Below are 26,520 nucleotides of genomic sequence, written 5' to 3'. Positions count from 1 at the left end.
GGTAGGGAGATGAAACTATCTGATGCTCTGGAGAGGCTGGGCCCTTTAGGTTTCAGGACTTATCTGTTTCAGGGGTTGTAGGTTTCTGGAAAGTTACACTAGTAACTAGTAAAACAGTTAAACTAGTGCATGGAACCCTTGTGGAATCTTGTATAACACCCTAGGTGTTCTTTAGGATTGGCTGGAATGGTTTTGGTTGGGTTTGGCAGGTTATGCTAGGTAGCAATGTCTAACTGAAGTTTGCTTAAAAGGAACCTCCAGAGTAGCCTCTCAACTCTATTTGAATTCTCTCAGTCACTGATACTTTATTAGTTACACTTTTTCCCCCTTTTTGGTCAAGATGGAATTGTTGATCCTATGGTGCCAGGGCCAGGCTCATCTCTGGTCTTTTTTTTTTTTTTTTTTTTTGGCATGGGCAGGCACCAAGAATCGAACCTGGGTCTCCGGCATGGCAGGCAAGAATTCTGACACAGAGTGACTGTCGCACCACCCTCTGGTATTTTTTTAACTTGAAATTGCAGGTGCAAAAGAAGAAATCAGCAAAAAAAAAAAAAAAAAAAAAAAAAGAGAGAGAGTGTGAGAGAAAGAAATGGATGGAGAGATTTGGCACCATACTCTGTTTACTGGTGTCAGTAATAATATTAATATTATTAGCACAAGTTGTGTGACAGGCATTGTGTCAGAAAATCACATCTATTATCTTTAACCCTCATAACATCCCAATACTATGTTTTTATCCCTGTTTCACAACTGAGAAGGTTGAAACTCTAATTAAAGTTATTTGCTTATAATCATGTAACTGGCAAGTTCTGTAGAATTCTCAAACCCATATTCATTCCATGACATGACTACACAGGCCTGAATAGTTACTTATTTAACATATTTCATGATATTTTCTATTTTAAGAGTTTATTGACCATAGAAATACTGGAGCAATAATTGGTAGCTAATATATCATTGGAAAATATATTTGCAGAGTTGGAAAGGGGCAAATAAGACATTTTGACTTGGTAATGTATTATGGCAAGATACCATTTTAAAGAGAATGGCATTTTAGTTTGTAAATTTTATTATGTATTTGCATATGGAATACATTTAAAAGAGACATTTAAATATGTAAACTAGACTACTTAATATATATCCTATTACCACCCTAATAACATGACCTATGGTTCTTTTCCACAGGTTTTCCTAGAGAGAGACCTCACCAAGCAATCCATCATTAATTTAGTGTAAGATTTAGCAGGAAGCGAAAGACAGAAATCGTCAGGATCCGAAGGGGACAGACTGAAGGAAGGATCACGAGTTAATTTAAGTTTAACCAATTTAGGAAATGTTATCAAGTAAATAATCAGTGGACAGGTACTCGTGCCATAAAAAGGACCTCACATTCAAACTCTTAGATTAATCATAATCTTTGGTTCACCTCCAGCAGTCATCTTTAGTTTATGCCTGGCCCTCTCATATTTTATTTTAATTTTAATAAACTGAACACTAATGGAAACACCACCCAACCCGAGAGCAAGTATATTACCAATAACACATCTGCCCACGGTTTTCCTGGCCTCGTCTCCCCTTGGAGGCACCACTATCTTGTTTCTCTCTCTCTTCTTGCTCCTTCCCTCCCCCCACCTTCTTTTTCTCCCTTCTCCTTCCCTCCCTCCTCTCTTCCCTCCCTCCCTCCATTGTTTCCTTCCTTTTTCATCCTTTCTTATTTTATCACATATCAATAATATTGCTTAGTGGCAATCATTTTTGAACTTTATAAAAAGGGCAAAATGCTATATTGTCTTCTGGAACTTTTTAAAAACTCTCTTAGTAAGATGTAAATTATATACACTCTAGAGCACAAATCATAGAAGTTCAGCTTAATGAATTTTGTGTTTGTATATAGCTATGTAATTATCACCCAGATAAAGTTAAAGACCATTTCCACAATTTTCAAGTTATAGAGCATTTCTCATGCTTGCCATCAGTTAATACTTCCACCAGGCGACAGTGAGCTCCTTATCACTGTAGATTAGTTTTGCCTGTTTTGATCTTTATATAAATGGGATCATATAGTATATACTTATTCATGTCTGGCTTCTTTCACTAAGGATTGTGCCTATGAGATGAATTCATGTTGTTGCATGTAGTAACTATTCTTTTTAATTGCTATATAGTATCACTCTGGGAGAATATATCACAATTTATCCGCTCTTCTGGTGATGGAAACAACCAGGTTGTTCCCAGGCTTAAGTTATTATGAATAAACTTGCTCTGAACATCCTTGTACATGTACTTTGGGGGGAAACAAACGCTCATTTCTCTTGGAAAAAAAACCAAGAGTAGAATTACTGGGACTTGCTTTTAGACTCAATATCATTAACAAGATCTATCCATGGTATATACAGCTATAGTGTATTTATTTTCACTTCTTGCATTAAATATTGTATATATGAGATTCATCCATGTTGTTGTATACAGCAATTCCTATTTCTCTTTCATTGATATGTAGTATTCATTATGGGAATATACCACAATTTATTTATTCCTTCTCCTGTTGATTGGTATTTCGTTTGTTTCCAGGCTTTTTGTTTTTTGTTTTTATTGCTTTTGTTACTACAAACAGTGCTACTATGGCAATTCTTGTACAAATCATTGGGTATCAATATATTAACGTTTCTTTTGAATATATATATGTGGAAGTGAAACTGTTGAGTCCTAAGGTGTGCAAATATCTGATTTTACAAGATAACAACAAGTTGTTTTCCAAAGTAGCTAGACCAACTTACGTTCCCCAGCTGCAGTGTACAAGCTACCCCTCTGAGCCACATTTTCTCTAAGACTTGGTATTGTCAATTTTCTTGATATTTATCAATTAAATGGGTGTAAATGTAACTTATTGTGGTCTTGATATTCCTAATTACTAGCAAGGTTGAACATCTCTTGATATGTTTATTAGCGGTATTTTTCTTCTTCAGTGAAAAGCCTGTTCTTATATATTTTGTCCATTATTTTATTGTTATTGTCTTTTTATTGATTTGAAGCCATTATTGACATATTCTTGATACAACTGTTTAGTGAGTTATAGTTATTGATAAATATCTTCTCCCATTTAGCAAACTTGTCTTTCCTCTTTCTTTAAAATGTCTATTAGTAAACAAAACATATGATTATTGTTTATATTTTGCATTGTTTGCATCCTTTTAAGAACATTAGAGTCAGAAAGTATCCACCCCTATATTGCGTTAAGGCTGTCATCCATTTGGAGTTGATTTCTGTCTGGTGTATGGTAGGCATCATCTTTCATTATTTTTTCCTTAAAGATTACCAACCCTTCCAGTTCCAGTTGTGGAGGAGCTCTTCCTTTCCCCAGCGATCTTCAATGCTACTTTTGTCCTATAGCAAAATTCAGTGTATGCAGAACTCTATTTCCTGGCTCTTTACTCTGATCAGTTGGTCAAAAGTCTAAGTATAACGAATACTTTATTCCCCTACTGGATAGTACAAGGATCTCCATCCCTCTATCCTACATATGTAATTATTGACAGGTATCTTACTTCTATTCTTTTTAAGCCCAAAAGTCATGATTATTGCTATTTTATACTGTATTCATTCACATCCTTTTTTTTAAAATTCATTCTTTCTTATACCTCAGAGTTGCTACGTAAGATCAATTTCCTTCCAGTCTTAGAATTTGTTTTAGAGATAAGCTGCTGATGGAAAACTCTCAGTTTTTGTTTGATCAAAATGTCTTTATTTCACCCTCAGTCTTGAAAAGTATTTTCTTTGGTATGGAAGTTTTGATGGAGAGTATTTCCTTTCAGCTCATTAAGGAGACCATTGACCATTGTACTGTTTTCTCCTGTTAGTCTAATTGTCATTCCCTTGAAGATAACCTGTTTTCTTTTTCTCTAGTTGTTCTTAAGTTCTTCTCTTTGATTTTGGTATTATCCAGTTGCATTTAGGTATGAATTTTTTATCCTGCTTGGAATTCCTTGATCTTCATAGCTCTGTGGATTCATGATTTTTATCAGTTCTGGAAAATTGTCAGCCATTATCTTTCACATATTGCCCTCTGCCCCACTTTTGTTTTTCCCTTTCTCCTCTGGGACTTCAGTTACGCCATGCTAGATCTTCTCACATTGTTCTCCATGTCTTTTAACCTTTCTTATTTCCCATCATTATGTTTCCTGGCTGTACTCTGGCTCATTTCTTCTAACGTACCTAATTCACTAATTCCAACGTACAGCAGTGTTTAATTTGCTGTGAAACCCATTTGTGCTGTTTTAAATTACAACTATTGCATTTCCAGATCACTTTGTTTCTTTTCCAAATCTGCTAGACTGATTTTATCGATTTCTCTGTTTGTCGTAATACTTTCAGACAAACGGGACTTCCCCACTCCTCTTCTCCACTCCTTTTCAATGCCACTGATTTCGTCCTAGGCCTCTGGAGGTGGGGGGTGGGGGCGCAGTTAGAAGTTGACTGCTCATTCACCTTACCTGGAGTCTGTAGCCATATGGCGTCTTAACTCTATGAGATCTTCTTAAAGCAGTGTGGGGGAAAGGCAAGAAAAGGCATAAAATCGCCCCTCATGCCTACCTTCCTGCCGCCCTCTTTCTCAGCTTCAACCGCCTCTTAACTAATCAAGTTTGCAATAGCCTGTGTCTCTTCAGGGTTTTCCTCACGGGGTTTACTGCTAGTTCCTCACACCTGGGCTCTATTCTCTCGGTTATGGTTTCTCCAGGGTTGATCTGAGAGAAGAGATCAGCATCCTGGGCTGGTCAGCTATCTTGCTACGGCATCTTCTTACAGAGGTGCCTCTAATTTTGGATTTATTTCGAGTCCTGTCTCAGGTTTGTGAGGTTACAGAGGTGATTGGAAAAGTGTTTCTGACTTATCCCCAGGGAGGCAGATTTCTTCATGATACACTGTTTTGATTTCTTGTTTTATGTTTTCTTTCTCACCTAGTGCTCTGGCTGATGCCGCCGTGGGGAAGAAGGTCTTGCACATTCCCTACAGAGATTCTCTCCTGACCAAACTGCTGCGGTCAGCTCTGGGTGGGAACAGCAGAACTGCTCTGGTAAAACGACTTTCTTCCATTCTACATATGCAATCAGTAATTCTTAACATCATCACATAAATGTAGGATCATCATTTCTTAGTACATTTGCATCGATTTAGAAAAAGAAATAGCAAAACAACAGAAAAAGAAATAAAATGATAATATAGAGAAAAAATAAAAATAAAAAATACAAAATATATATATATAAAAAAGCTTATTGGTTCCTTAAACACAGATAAGAAGCAATGGGAATTTGCAATTTAAAACCTAACACCATTTGTATTAGCACCAAATGACGTATCTATGTGTACAAACCACATGTAGGTTCTATCAGGTTAGATATTTTTCTGATGATCCACCAAACTTATATTCACTGTGTGTGCACAAATTTATAATGCCAGTAACATTATATGAGGGTTCAAAATTTTCCACATCTTTGCCAACACTCTTTTTAAAAAAATAACCATCCCATTATAAGTGAAACGGTATCATATTGTGGTTTTGATTTGTATTTTCCTGGTGAGCAATGATGTTGAGGAATTTTTATGTGTTTTTTGACCATTTGTAAATATTCTTTGAAGAAATGTCTGTTAAAGTCCTTTGCCCATCCTTGAATTGGGTCATTTTCCTTTTTGTTGTTGAGTTACAATGGATTTTATGTATTCTGTGTATTAAACCCTTATCATATATGTGGCTATCAGTTATCTTCTCCCACTCTATAGGTTGCCTTTTCATTTTCTTGATAATTTCCTTTGAGGTGGAAAGTTTTAAATTTGTATAAAGTTCATTTTATTTAATTTTGACTTTGTTTTTCATGCTTTTATCTTATCTAAGAAATCTCTTTCTATTCCAAGGTTATGAAGGTTTTCCCCTATGTTTTCTTGTAAGGGATTTTTTAAATTTAGCTTTTATATTTAGATCCTTTATGCAATGAGTTATTTTTTAATATGGTATGACATCATTTTGAATGAAATAAACCAAATGCAAAAGGAAAAAAAAAAGAAAAAACGACTTTCTTAAAATGTTTTAGACCAATTCAGCTATTACTATTATGGTTAAAATGATTTTCAATGGGCCACTAACACAGCACTTCGTATTTGCATAGCAATGCTAACTAACATCCAGCTGTCATTCAGATCCCTGAGTAAACCAGAGGGCGCCACGCATCAGGCGCAGCGTAGAAGATGGGCTCACCGCACCTGTCACAGGTAGTCAGAGGTGGATGCAAGTCCAGTTCTGACAGTTATTATCTTGGTGACTTGGGTTTATTATATTCTCTAAGCCTCAGTTTTCCATCTGAATTGCAAGGTTTGGATACAATAAATTACAAGATGCAAAACTGCCCTATGAGTGTTAACTGTTCCAATGATAGCAACAGCAAAAACAACAAACCTCTGTATAAACACACAGCATCTGAAAGGGATATGTTTACAGAGAGCAACCATAAGCCCAGCTGACGTCTGCTATGAAGAAACACTGTCAACATTGAGATATGCTGAAAGGTACGTTTAAGAATATTTATTGTCTGTAATGGTTTTACATTTTAAATCTGGCAAATTCTTCCAGTACCCTTACACTTGGGAGTTTGGTGTTTGGGGACGTGTCCAAGGAAGATGTAGAATAAGATGATTTGTGAGAGAGGAGTGAGAGGAAATAAAACAAGAGAAGGAACTGGAGGCGCAGGGCCCTCCCAAGCTGTCATCCTGCCGCTGAATCCTGAGTAGGAGATGACCCATGGGCTCGAACAGTGGGAGAGCCCTAAAGGGGTCAGTTGTCTGTCCACCTGGATTTTCCTTCTAGCTGCCATGGGTAGTCACAGATTTCTCCATTAGTTAAATGGGACTCGGGCAGAGAACACTGCCAGGTAGGGGATCTTTTATGGGTAATAAATAAAGATGAGCTATGGAACAGGCAGCGCCTTGGGTTGGGAAGCACTTGTCCGTCTGCAGCTCCTGCACACAATGTCAGCATCCCTTTTTGTTGGTTATCTCATTTCTCTAGGCTCAGACAACAGATTATTCTCTCTACAGGCGTCATGAAGGTCGCAGGCAGATATCTCTTCACCTGGAGGGGCATCACTGCCGGGCTCCTTCCTGTGCGACTGGCCCACGAAACAAGCCGGCTCCTGGTTAACACCAGCAGGAGGCTTTGCTGAGCCAAGCTCAGGCTTATCAGAGCAGGCATCTGGGGCTCTTTTTGGGCCTGCTTCTCCTGACCCTTTTAAGAAAGTGCAGGGTATGAGGAGAGGGTAATTCCTAGCTATAGATAGACAGTCCAGTGCATGGCACCCCACTCCTCCTTCCCAAACCCAGAGGAGACACAGATCTCCTACCACTGAAGTTCTCCTATCAGGTCCAGAGGGGAACTCGGACTTCTCAGGTCAACCTTCCAGACAGCTACTTCTACCCAGTTGGGGTGGCATATGACATGAAACCTATGTGCCGATCCTAATGCGTCACTTGTCAGGTCTGTGGACAGAATCCTGACCCTACCAGCTGTGTGACCTTGGGTGAGACACTGAACTGCCCTGACCTTCAGTTACCTCGTATGTTGAAAGTGAGGATGCCTCATTCACAAGGTCAGGGTGAAGGTCACCCAAGATAAGGAATGACCTGTACCTGGCAAAATTCTGCTTGGTGTACAGTTGATGCTTAAAAACTATTTATTCCCCCAGCTAGTAAATGTGTGAGCAAGAGAGGAGGAGGAGGATGGAGGAGGGCGCTGCAGGCCAAAGCATCGCGGACCTGTTACCCTGCTTCTTGCACCAACCTCGACGTCTTTTGGACCTTCTGCCCTCTCACAGCCACTAGGGTGTCTGTTGTTGGTCCTGCCCAGAGCACCTCAGTTCTGCTCTGCAAGGATATATAACTGATAGGTGTGTCCATTTAATACAAGAAAACGGAAACTGAACAGCCAGAGGAAAGCTTCCCCAGCACAGAAGCCAGTGGTGAATTTGGCAAATGCCCTGCAGAAGATACGGAAGAGAAACAAGCATGTGAAAGGTTGAACTTCGCATTCGGCTTCAGAGCAAGCATGCTGGGGCAGTGATCGGAAGAGGAGGCAAGAGTGTGGAGGCTCTGCGTTCAGACTACAAGGCCAGCCTTTCGGACAGTCAGCAGGCGGCGAGTGCACATCCAGTATTGGGGCTGATACTGAAACAACCGGAGAAATTCTGAAGAGAGTCACCGCCACCTTGGACGAGGCCTGCAGTGCCGCCGCCTGTGCAAGCAGCCAGCTCCGGCTCCAGCCTGATGCTGTGGGATGCTTACATTACCTATGCTATGAAGGAAGCAACCTTGACTGCAAGCTGAGACTGTTGATCCATCAGAGTCTGGCAGGAGGAATTATTGGGGTCAGAGGTGCTACCATCAAAGAATGTCGAGAGAACACGCAGACCACAATCAAGCTTTTCCAGGACTGCTGTCCTCATTGCACTGCCAGGTGTCCTTACGGGAAGAAGGCCTGATATGGTTGTGGAGTGCGTAAAGATCGTCCTGATCTAATATCTGAGTACCCCGTGAAAGGACACGCACAGCCTTATGATCCCAATGTTTCGATGACACCTATGATTATGGTGGTTTTACAATGATGTTTGCTGACCGCCGTGAACATCCTGTGGGGTTTCCCTTGTGGGGAAGAGGAGGCCTTGACAGAATGCCTCCCGGTCAGGGAGTGGGAGGTGTCCACTGCCTCCATCTGGAAGAGAGTATGATGATACAGGTCTTCATTGAGGTCCCCCTCCTCCCCCTCCCTCTCCTCCCCTTCCTCTCCTCCCCCTCCCTCTCCTCCCCCTCCCCCTCCTCCCCCTCCCCCCTCCTCCCCTCCCTCTCCCCTCCCCCCCCTCCCCCTTCTCCCTTTCGTCCTCCTCCTCCTCCTCAAGGTGGCCTAGGTGGCAGAGAGCTCAGAATCTTTCTTTTCCACCACCACCACCCAGAGGAGGAGATCTAACAGCTTATGACAGGAGAGGAAGACCTGGAGGCCATTAGGATAGAATGGTGGGTTTCCGGCTGATGAAATCTGGAACTCTGCAGGAGATACATAGCCCGGCAGGATGGCAGATGGCTTACGAACCATGGGGTGGCTCCGGACATGATTATTCCTGTGCGGTCATGGCTCATGTGGTGGTCTCAGTGGACCTATTACTTCACAGGTAACAATTCCCAAAGATTGGCTGCATCTATTTTTGGGAAAGGTGATCAGCAGATTAAACAAACCTGCTGGTCATGAACCAGGAGCTTCAATCAAAATTGATAAGCCTTTAGAAGGATCTGAAGATCTGATCATTACCTTTCCAGGAATGCAGGACCAGATACAGAATGTACAGCATTTGCTGCAGACCAGTATGAAGCAAGGTGCAGATATTGAAGGATTCTAATGCAAGATATTTTTTCTTTTTTATAGTGTGATGCAGTATTCTGGAAAGTTTTTCTAAGACTGCTGAAGAAGTAAAGGAGTCCTGCATCTTTTTTTTTTAATCTGCATCTTTTTAAAAAACCAACTTTCCTCTGCTTCATGGGTGTTCTGCATTTGAGCTGTAGTAATCTCTGCTGTTCACCAGATGTAATGATTTAGTTCCTTATAAACGTGTGTGTGTGGGGGGAAAGGTGTACAAAAACTGACATTGAAATTTTGAAACAGCAAAGAAATAAAGTTATTATTATGCCTTTGGTAACTGCCTCTCTCCTGGTCTTTCCTTTGGCACTCTTCTCATTGAGGGGCTCCCTTGCCTTTTAGTGATAAAATTTTCATTTTTATTCTTGTGCTGCACTGCCTCAAAATCCATTTACTCCATTAGGCATTTTCTTCCAGCATTTGAGCCACAAGCTTGCATCCTTTGGCCAAATTTTGTCTTTAGCACTATCTAGAATATTCATTTTCTCCCTGATTGTCAGATGCAAATCTACTGCTAGCACTTTTTTTTGCATGAGACCCTGTGTGATGCTTAGGAAAGAGAAAATTGTACTCAGAAGTCCTGGCTTCTAGAATCAGGCCTGTCGCTGATGATGTGATTTGGGGCAAGGCTTGTAAATTCCGTATTTCTCCGTCTCTCCTGTGCAAAATGAAAGGAGAAAGGTCCCCAGATTTAGCAAATAATAATACAGGATGCCCAGTTAAATTTGAACTTCAGGTAAAGAGCAAATAAATCTATGTGCCAGGCAATATTTGGGGTCATCCCATATTTTATCTGGCAAACTAGAAGGGAATGAACCAGATAATCTTTTAAGATCCCTCCAAGCCTGATATACGTGACGGAGAAATTGTTGTCAGCCTCCATGATTTGCAGTAACAACAGTGATAGAACAGATTCTCGAATTAACTGAGCCAGCCCAGTTGGTGCTGTGTGCTTTTGACTCAGTTTTGGTCTTACTGGTTCAGAGGAAACGGAAATGCGTCCTGTGTCGCCTCAGCACAGAGCATGCCTCGCCTCTGGCCAGGGCTCAGGTGCTGCTTGTTCAACTGCGGTGGGGCCCAGAACCTGAGTGTGTGTTTGTCTCACACTTTAGCCTTTAGCATGAAAGGGCTAAAAAGATCCGGAACAAAGTGGTGGTGAATACCTGGACACTGATGAGGGAGTCAAAGACAGAGAACAAGCTGCTACTTGGATGTGGAAATTCCGGAATGACAGGTAAACTGAGTCAGGAGTCAGCTGAGTCCACGCTAGGGGCGAGGAAAAGAGATCTGATCTCTGGAGGGCGGGAGAGAGAAATTGAACTCCCCTAGGTCCGGCAAAGAGCCTAGAGAGGAAAAGCTGAACTTTAAACAAAAAACCAAAAACCTTTTATTTTGAGGGAAATGTAGATTCACTTGCAGTTGTAAACAATAATGCTCTAACCTTAGAAAATGATCATTTTAGTGTCATTTTTCTTTTGAGGCCATTGTTTGTAGCAGACTGCTTTTTCCTCATCAGCTTTGGCTGGTGGCGCTCTGACACTTGCTCTGCTGATGACTTGGGAAGCTGGTGCTGCATAGAAGCCCCAGAAGCGTCAGTTATGACGGCCTCTTCACAGACAAGGCTCAATCTGGCCGTGCTCCACGCCAGCCAGGTGAACCCGAGTCCCTGCCGCCCTTTTAAAGCTCCGCAGGTGATTCTAATGTGCAGTTAAAGATTGAGCCCCACTGCGTTCTTTAAGGCCTCAGCTTTGTTTTTGCAGGATAAGGGTATATATAATTTTGTGTCCATTAATGATGTAGAGTGGGATGAATAAAAAAGGCAAAATAAAAAACTGTTGCAGTAATATGAGTTCAAAAGAGCAACAAAAAAAGTGTCCAGCCCCTCGAAAGGCTCAAAACATCCTTCTTAACAGAGAAGGAGCTCCGCGGTCTGTCCCCACACCTGTCACCCTGCTGCGTGCAGCCCCCGGCTCCAGAGGCTCTGCCCGAGGTGATCCCCACACCCCCGCCGCCAGCTCCCCAATCCCACCCCACCCATCACATCGACAGTCGTCAGGTGTACCCACCTGGGGCCATGCCCAGACTCCCTGAGCCTGCAGCAAAGCACATCCTGGACCAGAGTGAGTGCTTACAGCTGGGCCAGGCCTGGCTCTGGCTAGTCGCCGGCCTAGATGATGCGCTGGATGTTAACCATAGTATCTCATTGTCATTGTCTATAAGCAAGGACACAGAATATGTGAAAAACAAAGTAAGAGAAGTACACGATTCTTCCCGAGTCAGCTGACCTCATGGTAATTCCTTGTAATTATGTTATAAAAAGAAACTCTCACATGCCTGCATGAATAAATTATTCATGCCTCTCTTTAAAGGAACTTCTTGCTCTAATTTCCTATGAGTGAGAAGGTGATACTACTCTTTCTAGGACATATAAAATCATTTCTTCTTCACACGTAGATATAGTTCAATTTCCCATTCTTACCAAGAACCTGTATTTTGACCGAGAATTGAGTCAAGATGTTTTGTGTCTCTCTTTTTTTTAAGATTTATTCTTTTTTAATTCAGTATATTAATACATTAATAGAGAAAAACCATGCAGTCATCTCAACAGAGGCATAAAAACATTCAATACATATTTATGATAAAGTCTAGAACAAACAAAACAAAGAAACTTTCTTAATCTGAAAAATATATATCCAAAAACTAGCACTAACATCATTCTTACTGCTGAAATTTTAGAAGCATTTTCATTTACAAATAGAAATGAGTCAAGGATCCTGACTGCTTTCTTATGGATATTGGATTGGTTTTCCCAACAGTACTTGTATAGGTCTGAGTTTACATTTTCTAGGGGGGTTGCTTTAGTGAAGTCATCCAGTATTGTCCTTTTGTGTCTGGCTTATTTCACTCAGCATTACGTCCTCAAAGCTCATCCATCTTGTCATGGGCTCCAGCACCTCATTTCGTCTTCCTGCTGCATAATGTTCCATCATAGGATATACACAGTTTGTTAACTATTCATCTGTTGATCGGCACTTGGATTGTTTCCATCTTTTTGTGCCTCACTTTTGACACTGCAGACATGACGCTTACAGTATCTCCGTCTTCCAGAGCAGACAGTGTGTTTCCTGGCAGAAAACCGGTTTGGGCCTCGTGCTAGTCAGATGACCTGGGTGCAGCAGCTGGAGGAAACGCACCTGGCCTGGGAGCAACAGCGCGTGGCCCTGGCGCAGGTGGGCTGCACTGGCGCAGGTGGGCTGCTCTGCCCCACCTGTGGGTATCCACCTGGGCGCACAGCTTCCTTGGCAGGCAGACTGTACTTTTGTCAGGTGGATAACTCTGGGGAGGTTTTTTTCAGTGAATGTGTAGTGTGTGAAATGTGATATGTGGCGGAAGATATAATATTATTGGCAGAGTTGGGGGGCAGTGGGAGCAGGGCGTGAAAGGGCAGGAGACAGTGGGGCCTTGGTGTATATTGATGAGGCTGAGGGTCAAATTCCAGGCCATTGGTGGAATTTGGGGAGAATTTGAGGGGTTATGAGCTGTCTTCTGGGGTTGTACGGTGTGACCACCCCACCCCCTGCTTTCCATCCTGCCATTCATTGCCAGCATTAGATCTTAACGAGCATGTGGATTTGTCACGTGCGTAAAGGAGAGGCCCTTATTCCCAAAGCCAGGAGGCTTTGGACAGACCCCATACTCATGGACTAGGTCTGGAATTCCTTGGAGGGCTGGGAGAGGCCAGGTCTGAATTCGCAGGGTTCTGAAGCCTAGAATAGATGTGAGATGTGGGCAGTGGGAGGGCAGTGGGGTGGGAGTCTAGGGCATCAGGAAAACAGATCTAATCAGGGTCCGAGGACTCTAAAGGCATTGGCATGGCATGGCCATAACAAGGGCACGCCCAGCAGCAGGAAGCACCATTAAAGTGGCCTCTTGTGTGTGGCGCTCAGCCACAAGGGTCAAGCTAGGTTCAGAGAGCAGGAGCACAGGGTTTTGTGTTCTACATGGACAGGAACAATTACAAAGTTTTCATCCTCTTTACTCTTGACCAGAAAGAGTTTCAAGATTTAAAAGTTTTTCTCTTGCCTGCGTAGTTTGTTATTCCAGTTCTGTTTGATTACCAGTCCTCTGTAAGCACAAAACCAGTTAATATTTGTATTGAAGAATAAAATGCATTTAGGTAACCAGGAGAGGGTTATCTGGCATGTTGCTGTTTTGTTATCAGCATCTGGTTATCAGATTAGCTAGCCAGCAGGAGAATGAAGTATAGAGTAACAAGTTTAATGGAGATGCAGGGAAGGCTTGCCCAGCGGGCCCCCAACTCGGGAGAAGTGGGGAGGACGCCAGGGGGTTGGAGAAGATGGTGGAGGTAGAAGTGAAGGTGGAAGGCGGCGGGGGTTGAAGAAGATGGTGGAGGTAGAAGTGAAGGTGGAAGGCGGAATGGCAGGACCCTGGGGAGGACAGGGTCAAAAACTGGCTGTGCCTTGGGGAAGTCCTGTCCAGACACACTCAGGCCCCAGAGAGCCGACCTGCCCAGAGGGTCTCACCCTCCCTACTGGTGACCTCCCAGCCCCACTTGCCTTTTGTCCTCTGGGTTTGCTCTACCAGTCTGCTTGGTTAGATGCACAAATGGCTTTGATGGCAGGAAAGGAGCACTGTTCTCTTGACTAAGCTGGCCCCGTCTGGTAAAAGGAACCCCATTTCTTTCTCCTTCAGGGGCAAGAGATGATGAAGATGTTCCCTTACCTTCTCAAGGTCAATGAGGACCCACAGCTTACTGGAGTTCTCAAGTACTTCATTCAAGCTGGTATTTCACTCTGTTTTGATTCACTCATGCTCAAAGCTCATGCTGAAGCCTCATGGGCGTGTTTCTTATTACCACCTTTTTGTTGTTTGTGAGGAGCAATCAGTCTTTGAAATTGCTTCTTGCTATAAGTGAATACCGAATAGACAGTGTTGTAGTAACATTGGGCTCTAACCACCAGGCGCCCCTAGGACAGGAGTGGGGTCTTGAAGGAGGGCAGTGGGTGGGCAGAGGGCCAGCTCCACCTGCAAGAGCCACACTCCACAGGACTGACTAGTCAATAGACTGAAGCAGAGTCTTACAGACCAGCACCTTTCTTGGCACCAGTCTTAAATGTATCTCCCAAGGCCCACCCTCAACATTTAATTCCCCTAGAATTCCTGTGAAGAAGATGGATTTTTAAAAAGTTAGGAATCCCACAAAATAAGGCAGAAAGTGAAACAGTTATCCAAAAAACAATCTGATGTCCAAGAACAATTATGAATGAAAATCCAAAAGGGAAAATCCCTTCACATGATCCTATTGGAGATTAAATGTCATTTCAAAAATATCAGACATGTTAGCTTATTAAGGTTAAATTCTGAAAAACTTTGAAAATAAGTTGTTCTAATTCTTTTCAAGCTCATGTGATGTTGGTCGGTGTGCTTCAAATGCTATCACTCTTCAAGGTTTTGGGTAAGAGTGTGTGAATCAGCATTTCTGTCCAGCATTAGAGAGCTAGGACAGTCTATCCAGAAGAGAGTCTCAAACATCATCTATCCATTGTCAGGCCAGACCCCAAATCCTTCTGGACAACTGAGAACAAGAAATTTACCTGATGTTTTTCACTGACAGCTCTAACAAAGCTTTAGGAAAGGGCTTTTTCTCTCTGAAATCTATTTTGCTGTGATCACTTTATGTTTTTTTGGCTCTAATTTGGGGAGAAAGGGGAAAGTGAGTTGCTAGACTGATCGCTCTTCTCAAATAAATATAAGTAGGTCTGGCCAGTAAATGGAATGTAAAAATGATGAGCCCAGCTCCAGTGGGCCATGTCTCCCATGGACTCACCACCAAAAGCGGAGGCAAGCTTTGCTCTCTGTGCTCCGAGTCCTCGCTGACCGATTAGCAGAAAGCTCAGACTTTGGAGGTGATCCCCCACCCCAAGGTGTTCCTCAGGAATTCCCTAGGAGCTCCTATGAAACCCTACGGCAGGTTTCATAAAACCTGAGCTGTTTCCCCAGCTCTGCAGACTCTCTGCTTATAAGGCCACTGCCCTAGGTTCTCTCTCCTCCTTCCAAGACTGCTGAGTTCCCACAGGTTTCCAGTCAGCAGAAAGAGGCCTTACTACCAGTTCCCCCATGTATCTCAGCCCTCTCCAAGCCAAAGCCCACAGGCCCTTATGGGAGGGGGTGAGGAGGGGGCAGTGCTGAGTGAGGGGGTGCTTGGCAAAACCTCCAGGCCCCTCCTCTCAGGTTTCTCCCCTGTGAATTCCCCACATCCCTCTTTCCAGACCATTTCCTATGGGGACCCTGAACCCAACATACCAGTCTATACATGGCTGAATCCCAATAATGAGCTAAGATTAAAGCCTTTCCCATAGGACCCCTGGGTCCAGGTAAACAAGGGATATAGATGGACAAATGTCTCGACATCAGAATACTACATGACAGCCAGGGATTCCAGGAACATTCGGAGCTAGAACCCACTTTTCAGTGCACACAGCTGGCATCTAGAGGGTGGCCAGTCTGACACCTCTGACAGCCAGTCTCACATCTGGTGACATAAGGTACAAATTCAATTTGTCCAGCTAGAGACCCAGAAACAGAACTAAACGTATCTGTATTTGTAAGACTCATTATTAAGCCCCCTCCCAAGTTTACTGTCAAACATCTTTGTTTCTATTTTCTCCACCACCGGATCTCATTGGACTGTGAATTTTTGAAGACTCTGGCTGTTATCTCTGGGTCTCTTGGCATCTTCCAGTTATAGGCCCTTAGTTGGTATTTGTTTCATTAATAAAGTTGCTTCATTGTCTCCCAACTCTCTGTGCCCCTTAACGGCAGGCTCCTTCTATGCCTTCTGCTTCTCTCCCTGTGTTCTCTGTGAGCCATGGCACATAGGAGAGCCCAGCAAATGCTTCATGCCACTCCTCAGCCATGTAGTCTCATTTAATGTTGCAAATGAGAAAGAACCACCTAAACTGTTCACTGGCATCACCATTTACCTGGTCATTTAGACAAGATTTTCTGTCTTTTTAGAATTTTAGATAAACATGCTTCCTTCACAAATGTGGATGGGAAAGTGACAGTAACTCCACTAGGCAAATGCAAGGTTGTCGTCAATGGGGTGCCGGTCATGATAGAGACAAGGCTGCAGCATTTGGTAAACTTTCCCACGGGGCTGCTGAACTTCGCCAATCCTATCAGAAAGTTTTGGAGAGGAGATTTTGGTGAGATGGGCCACGAAGGGCCCGCGGCAGGGATGGGCAGAGCTGGGTGCCCACTGGCCTCGGGCCTCTGCTGTGGGGCTGTGATAATAGTGCAGCCTCTTCCTCACGTCCAGCCACCGAAAAGCACCGAGTCAGGAGACCTGCTGGTAACTGACTGTGTGCTTGGGCAAGTCGTTTCACTTCTCAGACCTCTCCTATAACCAGACAGGTGAGCTAGATGACCACCAAGATCCCTTCCTGCTCTAACACTGTGTGACATTTCCAGGTTTAAAAGCCTATCTTTGAGGGGGACCCACCCACGCCTTGCAAACACCCATCTCTCGGCATATCCCCCCACCATTCTGATGCAGCCCAGCACCCGTGTGGTCCCTAACCAACCTCCCTGCAACTCTCACCAGCTCCAATCTCTTCTCCATGCTGCAGCTGCAGAGAGCCTTTTAGAAATGCACCCCAGCCCCCTTCAAAACTCCCCAGGGAGCTCCCTCCAGCTATAGCTGGGGCACTAAAAGCCAGCTGCCTGCCGGCCACCAGCCTCCCTGCCATCACTACCCTCAAGTGACCCTAATGACACTAACTTTCCTTCGGGTGCTGGGAAGCTCCTGGTTCTTTTAAGTGGGAGCCTTTGCTGCCTTCCCAAACCTTATCACACTTAAAGTCTCAATTTACAGACCATATCTTCAAAGAGGAGACCTGAAGGAGGTCCCCTTGTACACTCGGCTGAAACACTTACCTTTTCCTTCACAGTATTTTTCACAGTTGGTGATTACACAGTTATTGTATAAGATCCTGGAAGGAAGGCATTGGGTCTAGTTTTTTCCCACCTAGTGCCAGATAGTTAGTGCTCAGCATGTTGAATAAATGGAGAAATAAATTAAAGCATTCATGCAGGAGTAAGAGGCTGTCTCCTTCCCTCCTCTTCGCTGTTAGTGGGATTCATGAAGGAAGAACATTACTTAGATGCTTTCAGCAAGGCCGTGGCCTCCCAGCTTTGGCCTCTGCAGCATGATGGGAGGGTGCTTCCTCCCACTGAGTCGTGTCCCCTCTCCAGGACCGCATTATTTTGGGATCCAACAGTGCCTACCTCTACATCGGGTTTCCTTCAGAGCGAGGCAGTGTGGACTTGGGCAGATTCGATTACAACTTTTTCCAACTGGAGCGAGCCGCCGCCGAGGGGGTGAGCACCGACAGGCTCGGTGAGTGGCCCCCGGGTCCTGACCTCTGGCGTTTTCCATGTGCTGATCTCAAAGCAACCACTTTCACTGTGCCTCTCCTGCTTTTCTTAAGAAATGAATTTTTATTGTGTCAAACTAAAATTTTTAATAAGTTAAAATACAATTTCCATCCAAATTTACAGTGAGCACATGTCAAAGATTTAACTCCTTAATCAGTTCCCCTTATTAATTTGGGTAAAGATAGTTCTGAGAAGTGTAGGAGAGGCTGGTGTGTCAGCAAATGGAAGAAAGAATGCTGAAATAAGGTTGGCCTTCAGAGCAGTAACCTACTGGACACAAATGGTTTGTGATTTGCCAGTCTTCTACCAGTTAACATCTTACCTCTCAGAGGCTGGGCCCTGATCAATGACAAGTAGTAACTCAACAACAGAACCTTCCCAAGGAATGTTCTTCATGCTCTGGTAGAAGGTAAAAGGACAGCCATGCTTTAGCCTTGTGGTTGTGTTTGGGTGCTTGCTCTTGAGTACTCGCTCTCTTTGCTCTTGAAACCTTTTCTTTCTGGTTGTAGGCACAGGTTCCACTGCCTCCTGGCCAGGAGGTCAGCAGCTGTCGGTCAGCCTGTCCTCAGCACCCACACATGTTGCCCTAGCTCCCTGAAACCTGTTTCTGTGGCAAGGAAACATGTTGTGGGTAATTCTTAATTTTGAAATAATTTCTTGAAACTTACAGAAGCGTTTCAAGGGTGGTGTATAGAACTCTCATGTACACTTCGCTCAGATTTCCCAGTTTTAACATATTGCTATATTTTCTTTGTTCTAGATATAGATGTGGATATAGATACAAATTTCTTACACACCTTGCAATGAGCATACCTAGCACTAGATCTTGGTTTGTAAATACTGTCTTACTCCACTAAAGGAATCAGGGGTCCTTGAAGAAATGACAGATTCCAGAGCTGAAAATGGGAAAGCACACCCACACACCTACACACACACACACACACACACAAACCCACATAAATACATTATAAAGTCTGCACACATATGTATAGCATTGTTTCTGTCTATAAAACCATGAGCTCATACTGATATTTCAGATTCCAACTCAACACTGTAGGGCTGAGTTTCCCCTGATAGGGAAAATTGCAGTGTAATATAGGTGACCCACATTTCTCCATCTGTACAATGGGCTTATTTATCTGCTTAAAATCTGTAAGCCCACCTGTATTGCCTTCTCACCTGTTGTGAGAAGAAGTGTCTCCACTCCCAGTGAAAGCCGACCCTCTAAGCTGTCCTCTAGATTCCTTCTCCTCTCACCTGCTTAAGCATTTGCCCAAGAGTCCCTTTTCTTTCCTGTATCATCAAGTGCTCTTTATGGATCATTCTTATCACCTGCAAACATGCTACAGTATCTTCCATCATAAAAACAAACAAAAAAAAAACCCTGCCTTGACTACATCCTCCTCTAGTTACTGTCATATTTCTCTCTCTCCCTCTATGTCTCCCTTTCTCTCTCTACTTAAACAACTGGAATATATTGGCTCATGGTTTCTGAGATCAGAAGTCCAAATCAAGGCATTGACTGAAGGTTTGCTTTCTCCTTTGGGTGGCTGGCAATCCTTAAATCCTTGGCTTTTCCATCGTATGGCGATGGTCCTCTCCTTTTCCTTCCAGAATCCTGCTGACTTCCGGCTTCTGCCTTCTCCCCATGGCTTTCTCTATGTCAGAATGTCTTCTGTTTATAAAGAACTCCAGTAATCTAGATTAAAACCTAACCTCATTCAGTTGGGCCACAGCTTAATTTAAAATATCATCTTCCAGAGACCCTATCCACAATGGGTTCACACCCACAGGAATGTGGGTTTAGAGTAAGCACATGTTTAAATTGAGTACCTAATTCAATTCACCACAGCAACTTAAAGAAATAAGCAAAATAGCTACACATAAACATAACACGTATTTTCCATTGACTAACTGAAAGAGAAACGAATAAAAAGTTAGAACTTGATTACATCAGAAATGGTCACATTTTAGTTGTTGCTTAAGACTCTAATAATACAAGTTTATAGTTTACCTATCCTTAAGAGCCTGAGAAATGTAACTGGCTCTTCGGCTCTATATGGGTAAGATCTAATTTTCATATTATATTGATCATTTCTAAATCTCATTTAAAAATGCTGCTCCCCTTGCCTGCCATGCCTCAGACCCAGGTTAGTTCCCGGTGCCTGCCCATGCAAAAAAAAAAGGGTGGGGGAAATGCTGTTTCCCCCAGTTGTCTAAATAGAAACATTCATTTTGTAAGTGAAAGCAGCTGTAAAAGAACTGCTATAACACCATCAGTGAGTTAAAGAACATATTTCAAAACAATTGTCTTCCTTGTACTATATAAAGATTTTTTAATATTTACATATTTTAAAAATATTTTATTGGCAAATATTCACACACAGACATTCCATACATAGTGTATCATCAGTGGCTCACAAAATCATCACATAATTGTGTATTCATCACCATGATCATTTTTTAGAACATTTATATCTCTCCAGAAAAAAGAATAAAAGAAAAAACTTGTATATCCCATACCCATTACCCCTCCCTCTCATTGACCACTAGTATTTCCATCTACTCAATTTATTTTACCCCTTATCCCCCCTATTATTTGTTTATTTTTTATCCATATTTTTTACTCATTTGTCTATACCCTGGATAAAAGGAGCATCAGACACAAGGTTTCACAATAATACAGTCGTGTTGTAAAAATTATCTTTATACAATCATTTTCAAGAGTCAAGGCTACACAAACACAGCTTAACAGTTTCAGGTACTTCCCTCCAGCCATTCCAATATGGCATAAACTGAAAAGGAATATCTATATGATACATCAGAATAACCTTCAGGATAACCTCTTGACTCTGTTTGAAATCTCTCAGCCACTGAATTTTATTTTGTCTCATTTCTCTCTTCCCCCTTTTGGTCAAGAAGCCTTTCTCAATCCCATGATGCTGGATCCCAGCTCATCCCGGGAGTTCTGTCCCACGTTGCCAGGGAGGTTTACACCCCTGTGAGTCATGTCCCACGTAGTGGGGAGGGCAGCGAGTTCACGTACCATTTCAGCTGAGAGAGAGCGGCCGCATCTGAGCAATAAAAGAAGCTCTCTGGGGGTGACTCTTAGGCCTAATTTTAAGTCGGTTTAGCCTATCCTTTGCAGGAATAAGTTTCATAGGGGTGAGCCCCAAGAGCAAAGGGCTCAGCCTATGGAGTTGGTTGTCCCACTGCTTGGGAGAATATCAGAAATTCTCCAAATGGAGAAGTCTAATATTTCCTCCTTTCTCCCCATTCTTCCAACAGGACTTTGCAAATTCTTCTTTATTCACTGTCCAGATCGCTCTGGGATTTATCAGGGCATCACACTAACCTGGACAAACCAATAAAATCTCATGCCCTATTCAAGGTCCCATGTACTTATGGTGTTCACCTAAACTGACCATACAAGTTAAATTAGGTAATGCACTATATAAATTTTGCACCAAATAAACATCTCTCCCTTTGGTCTCACATAGAAGCTGAAGTTTTAAAATATGGACCATATCATCCTTTACCCTGTATTCTGATTCACCTTAGTCCCATCCACATCAGTTTCATTCATATCTCTACTCCATGTCTGATCCCTTTTTCAACGTTTTAAACAGTTCCTATACGGGATACTGCTGAATTTCATAGCTTCAGAGCTCTAACTCTGAGTCTCAGGTATCACATAAATGCCTGAAGTTTCTAGGAATGATCAGGTTATGTACAAACAGCTCAATATCTCAGAATTCAGAAATAACAGTCACAACTCCTGAATATATGTGACTGCTGTAAGAGTTTGCAATGTAGGACTCTTTACAATGGCCCCAACCTGATAACCCGTGCTCTCGACTTTACTTCATCGAATTTTAAATTACAGTTAGTCCTTATGAGTGAGGCATGATGATATTTGTCTTTTTGTTCCTGACATTTCATTCAGCATACAATCCTTAAGTTCATTCACCTTGTTGCATGCCTCACACTTCATTCCTTCTTGAGGCTGCTCAGTCGTCTGTTGTATGAATGCACCACAGTTCCCCCTTCCATTCCTCAGTCTTTGTATCCCTAAGCCACCTCCTTCGGTTGTGAATCAGGAACACTGCCGCCATAGACGCCAGTGTGTAAATGTCCATCATTTCCCCATACTCAGTTCCTCCAGGTAAATACTGAACAACAGTGTTTCAGGATCATAGGGAAACCTCACCTCTAGCCTTCTGTGGAGCCGCCACACTGCCCTCCAGGAGGCTGCTCCTCTCAGCTTCCCTACCAACAGTGACTAGGTACATCTCTTTCTCCGATTTTCTCTAGCACTTGTTTCTCTCTGTTCATTTTTAAGCAATCTTATGATTGTTTAAAAATTGTATTCACACATCATGCAATCCAACCTAAGTATACAGACATGCCTTCACCACCATAATTTATATGAAGACATTTCCTTTACTTTATAAAGAATCCATACTCCTCCCCCATGTCGTCTCCCTGGTGACATTTAGTTTTGGCATAATGCCTTTGTTACATTCAGTGGAAGCATATTACAATGTTACTGTTGACTATAGACCCTAGCTTGCATTGATTGTACTTTTTCCTGTATACCATCCATTTTCAACACTTGCAATGTTGACATTCATTTGTTCTTACTCATGCAAAAAAGTTTTGTTATTTGTACATTTAATCACCATCACGTTCCACTCCAGGCATTCTTAAATTATACCATCTCAGTCTTTATGCTCTATCTTTCCTTCTGATTTCATACATGCCCCCAGCCCTCAGCTTCATTCAGTGCTTTGTTCCCCATCAGGTAATAGTGTGCTATCCATTTCTGAATTTTTACAATCAGTCCTGTTGCACAGTCTATATTCCTTCAGTACCAACTGTCCAATCTCTGCCCTGTTTCTATCACCTGATAACCTGTGTTGTCAACTTCAACTCTCAAAGTTCACTTATTAATGTTAGTTCATATTAGTCAGACCATACAATATTTGTCCTTTTGTTTTGGCTATTTCACTCAGCATAATGTGCTAAAGGTTCATTCATGTTATTATATGCTTCATGACTTTATTCTGTCTTACAGCTATGTAATATTCCATCGTATGTATATATCACAGCTTATTTAGCCACACATCCACTGATGGATATTTGAGCTGTTTCCATCTCTTGGCAGTTTTAATAATGCTGCTATAATCATTGGTGTGCAAATGTCTGTTTGTGTCCTTTCACTCAGATCCTCTGAATATTTTCCTAGTAACAGGAATGCTGGATCATATGGCAATTCTATACTTAGCTTCCTGAGGAACTGCCAAACTCCCTTCCAGAGTGGTTGTACCATTTTACATCCACCCCCCCCCGCCCTCAACAAGATAAGTGTGTCTCTTTCTCCACGTCCTCTCCAGCACTTGTGGTTTTCTATTTTTTTTTTTATAATGGCCATTCTAGTGGGTGTCAGATGATATCTCATTGTAGTTTTGATTTGCATTTCCTTAATAGCCAGTGAAGTTGAGCAACTTTTCATGTGCTTTTTAGCCATTTGTATTTCCTGCTCTGAGAAGTGTCTGCTCATGTCTTTTGCCCATTTTTAAAATTGGGTTGTTTGTCTTTTTTGTTGAGTTGAAGAATTTCTATATATATTCTGGATACTAAACCCTTATCTGATATCTGGTTTCCAAATATTGTCTCCCATTGTATAGGCTGCCTTTTTACTTTCTTGACAAAGTTCTTTGATGCACAAAAGTATTTAATTTTGAGTTCCCAATTGTCTATTTCTTTTTTCAGTGCTGTGCTTTGGGTGTAAGGTCTAGAAATTCACCTCCTATCACAAGATTTATAAGATAGTTCCCTATATTTTCTCATAAAAATTTTATGATCTTAGCTCTAATGTTTAGGTCTTTGAACCAGTTTAAGTTAACTTTTGTATAGGGTGTGAATTATGAATCCTCTTTCATTATTTTGTATATGGATATACAGTTCTCTAAGCACCATTTATTAAAAGGGCTGCTCTGTCCCAGGTGGGTTGGCTTGACTGCCTTATCAAAGATCAGTTGTCCATAGATGAGAGGGTCTATGTAACACTCTGTTCGATTCCATTGGAGTATATCTATCTTTATGCCAGTACCATGCTGTTGCGACCACTGTAGCTTTGTAATATGCTTTAAAGTCAGGTAGCGAGACCTCCTGCTTCATTTTTCTTTCTCAAGATATGTTAAGCTATTCAGTGCACCCTTCCCTTCCAAATACATTTGGTTATTGGTTTTTCTATTTCAAAGCAAGCTTTGGGGGTTTTAATTGGTATTGTATGGAACCTATAAGTCAATTTGGGTAGAACTGACGTGTTAACTTTATTTAATCTTCTAATCCATGAACACAGTATGCCTTTCCATTTATTTAGATCTTCCATGATTTCTTTTAGGAATTTCTTGTGGTTTTCTGGGTATAGGTCTTATGCATCCTTAGTTAAATCTATTCCTAAATATTTGTTTCTTTTGGTTGGTATTGTAAATGGAATATTTTTCTTGATATCCTCCTCAAGTTGCTCAGCAGTAGTGTACAGAAACACTGCAGATTTTGGGGTGTTGAGCTTGTACCCTGCCAATTAGCTCTAGTAGTTTTGCTGTAGATTTTTTGGGATTATTGATATATAGTATTGTGTCTTCTGCAAACAGTGAGTGTTTTATTTCTTCCTTTCCAATTTGGATAACTTTTATTTCTTTTTCTTGTCTAATTGCTCTGGCTAGAACTTTCAGCTCAATGTCAAATAACAATGGTGACAGTGGGCATCCTTGTGTTTTTCCTGATCTTAGGTGGAAAGCTTTCAATCTTTCTCCACTGAGGATGACGTTAGCTGTGGGTTTTTCATATATTCCCTTTATCATGTTGAAGAAGTTCCCTTCTATTGCTATCTTTTGAAGTGTTTTTATCCAGAAAGGATGTTGAATTTTGTCAAATGCCTTTTCTGCATCAATTGAGATGATCATGTGGTTTTTCCACTTTGATTTGTTGATATGGTGTATTACAATTAATTGATTTTCTTATGTTGAAACATCCTTTCATACCTGGAATAAATTCGACTTGGTCACGGTATATAATTCTTTTAATGTACTGCTGGATTTGATTTGCAAGTATTTTTTAAGGATTTTTGCATCTATATTCATTAGGGAGATTGGTCTGTAATTTTCTTTTTTTGTAGTATCTTTGTCTGGCTTTGGTATTAGGGTGATGTTGGCTTCATAGAATGAGTTAGGTAGCTCTCCCTCCTCTTCAGTTTTTTTTTTTTTTTGAAGCATTTGTGCTAGATTGGTACAATTTTTTTTCTTGAATGCTTGGTAGAATTCACATGTGAAGCCACCTCGTCCTGGATTTTCTTTTCTGGGAGCTTCTTGATGACTGATTCAATTTCTTTACTTGTGATTGGTTTGTTGAGGTTGTCTATTTCTTCTCAAATAATATTGGTTGTTCATGCCTTTCTAGAAAGTTATTCATTTCATCAACAATGTCTAGTTTATTAGCATATAGTTGTTCATAGTATCCTCTCATTACCTCCTTTATTTCTCTGGGGTCAGTGGTCATGTTTCCTCTTCCATTTCTATTTATTTGTATCCTCTTTCTCTCTCCCTCTCTTTTTTTTTTTTTTTTTTTTTTGGTCACCCTAGCTACCCTAGCCAACCTCGTTAATCCCTAAGGATCTATCAATTTTACTGATTTTCTCAAAGAACCAACTTCTGTTTTTGTTGATTTTCTCTATTGTTTTCATGTTCTCAAGTTCATTTGTTTCTACTCTAATTATCATTATTTCTTTCCTTTCGTTTGCTTTGGGGTTAGTTTTCTGTTCTTTCTCTAGTTTTTCCAAGTGAACAATTCATTTCTTTATTTTTGTTCTTGTTTCTGTTTTAATATAGGCATTTAAGGCAATATATTTCTTTCTTAGCACTACCTTTGCTGCATCCTGTAATTTTTTATATATTTTTAAACATAGCAACATACAAATATTCTTACCATATGATCATTCAATTCTTTGTATATAATCAAAAACTCACAATATCATCACGACGATCATTTCTTATAATATTTGCATCAATTCAGAAAACGAAATAAAAACTCATGCATACCATACTCCTTGCCCCTCTCTCTCATTGACTGCTAATATTTCCACCTACCCAATATATTTTAGCCTTTGTTTCCCCTACTTTTTCTACCCTTACCACTTCCTTTCATTGATTACTAGCATTTCAATTTACTAAATTTATTTAACATTTGTTCTCCCATTATTTATTTATTTTTTAATCCATATGTTTTACTCATCTGTCCATACCGTAGATAAAAGGAGCACCAGACACAAGATTTCCACAATCACACAGTCACATTGCAAAAGCTATATCATTATACAATCATCTTCAAGAAACATGCCTACTGGAACACAGCTCTACATTTTTAGGCACTTCCCTCCAGCCTCTCCATTACATCTTAACTAACAAGGTGATATCTATTTAATGTGTAAGAATAACCTCCAGGATAACCTCTCAACTCTGTTTGGAATCTCTCAGCCATTGACAATTTATTTTGTCTCATTTCTCTCTTCCCCTTTTTGGTCAGAAGGTTTTCTCAATCTCTTGATGCTG

At 41.6% G+C, this 26,520-nt stretch overlaps 1 protein-coding gene and 1 pseudogene across 1 annotated transcript in view; both read left to right on the top strand.

The window, feature by feature from the left end:
• The window catches only part of LOC143690374 (kinesin-like protein KIF28P), a 187,815-nt gene that overhangs the window by 59,956 nt on the left and 101,339 nt on the right, over positions 1 to 26,520 (top strand). The window contains 9 exon segments of the mRNA XM_077168175.1: positions 1,186 to 1,343; positions 4,960 to 5,071; positions 6,488 to 6,555; positions 10,573 to 10,679; positions 12,554 to 12,675; positions 14,159 to 14,244; positions 14,862 to 14,921; positions 16,484 to 16,607; positions 17,723 to 17,897. Coding sequence (XP_077024290.1) covers positions 1,186 to 1,343; positions 4,960 to 5,071; positions 6,488 to 6,555; positions 10,573 to 10,679; positions 12,554 to 12,675; positions 14,159 to 14,244; positions 14,862 to 14,921; positions 16,484 to 16,607; positions 17,723 to 17,897 — 1,012 coding nt within the window.
• LOC143689478 (heterogeneous nuclear ribonucleoprotein K pseudogene) lies at positions 7,089 to 9,428 on the top strand (annotated as a pseudogene).

The sequence above is a fragment of the Tamandua tetradactyla genome, chromosome 7, assembly GCF_023851605.1.
Source record: "Tamandua tetradactyla isolate mTamTet1 chromosome 7, mTamTet1.pri, whole genome shotgun sequence".
In the NCBI taxonomy this organism is placed as follows: domain Eukaryota; kingdom Metazoa; phylum Chordata; class Mammalia; order Pilosa; family Myrmecophagidae; genus Tamandua; species Tamandua tetradactyla.
Note: the sequence above shows the minus strand (reverse complement) of the source record. Positions and strands in the feature narration are given on the sequence as shown.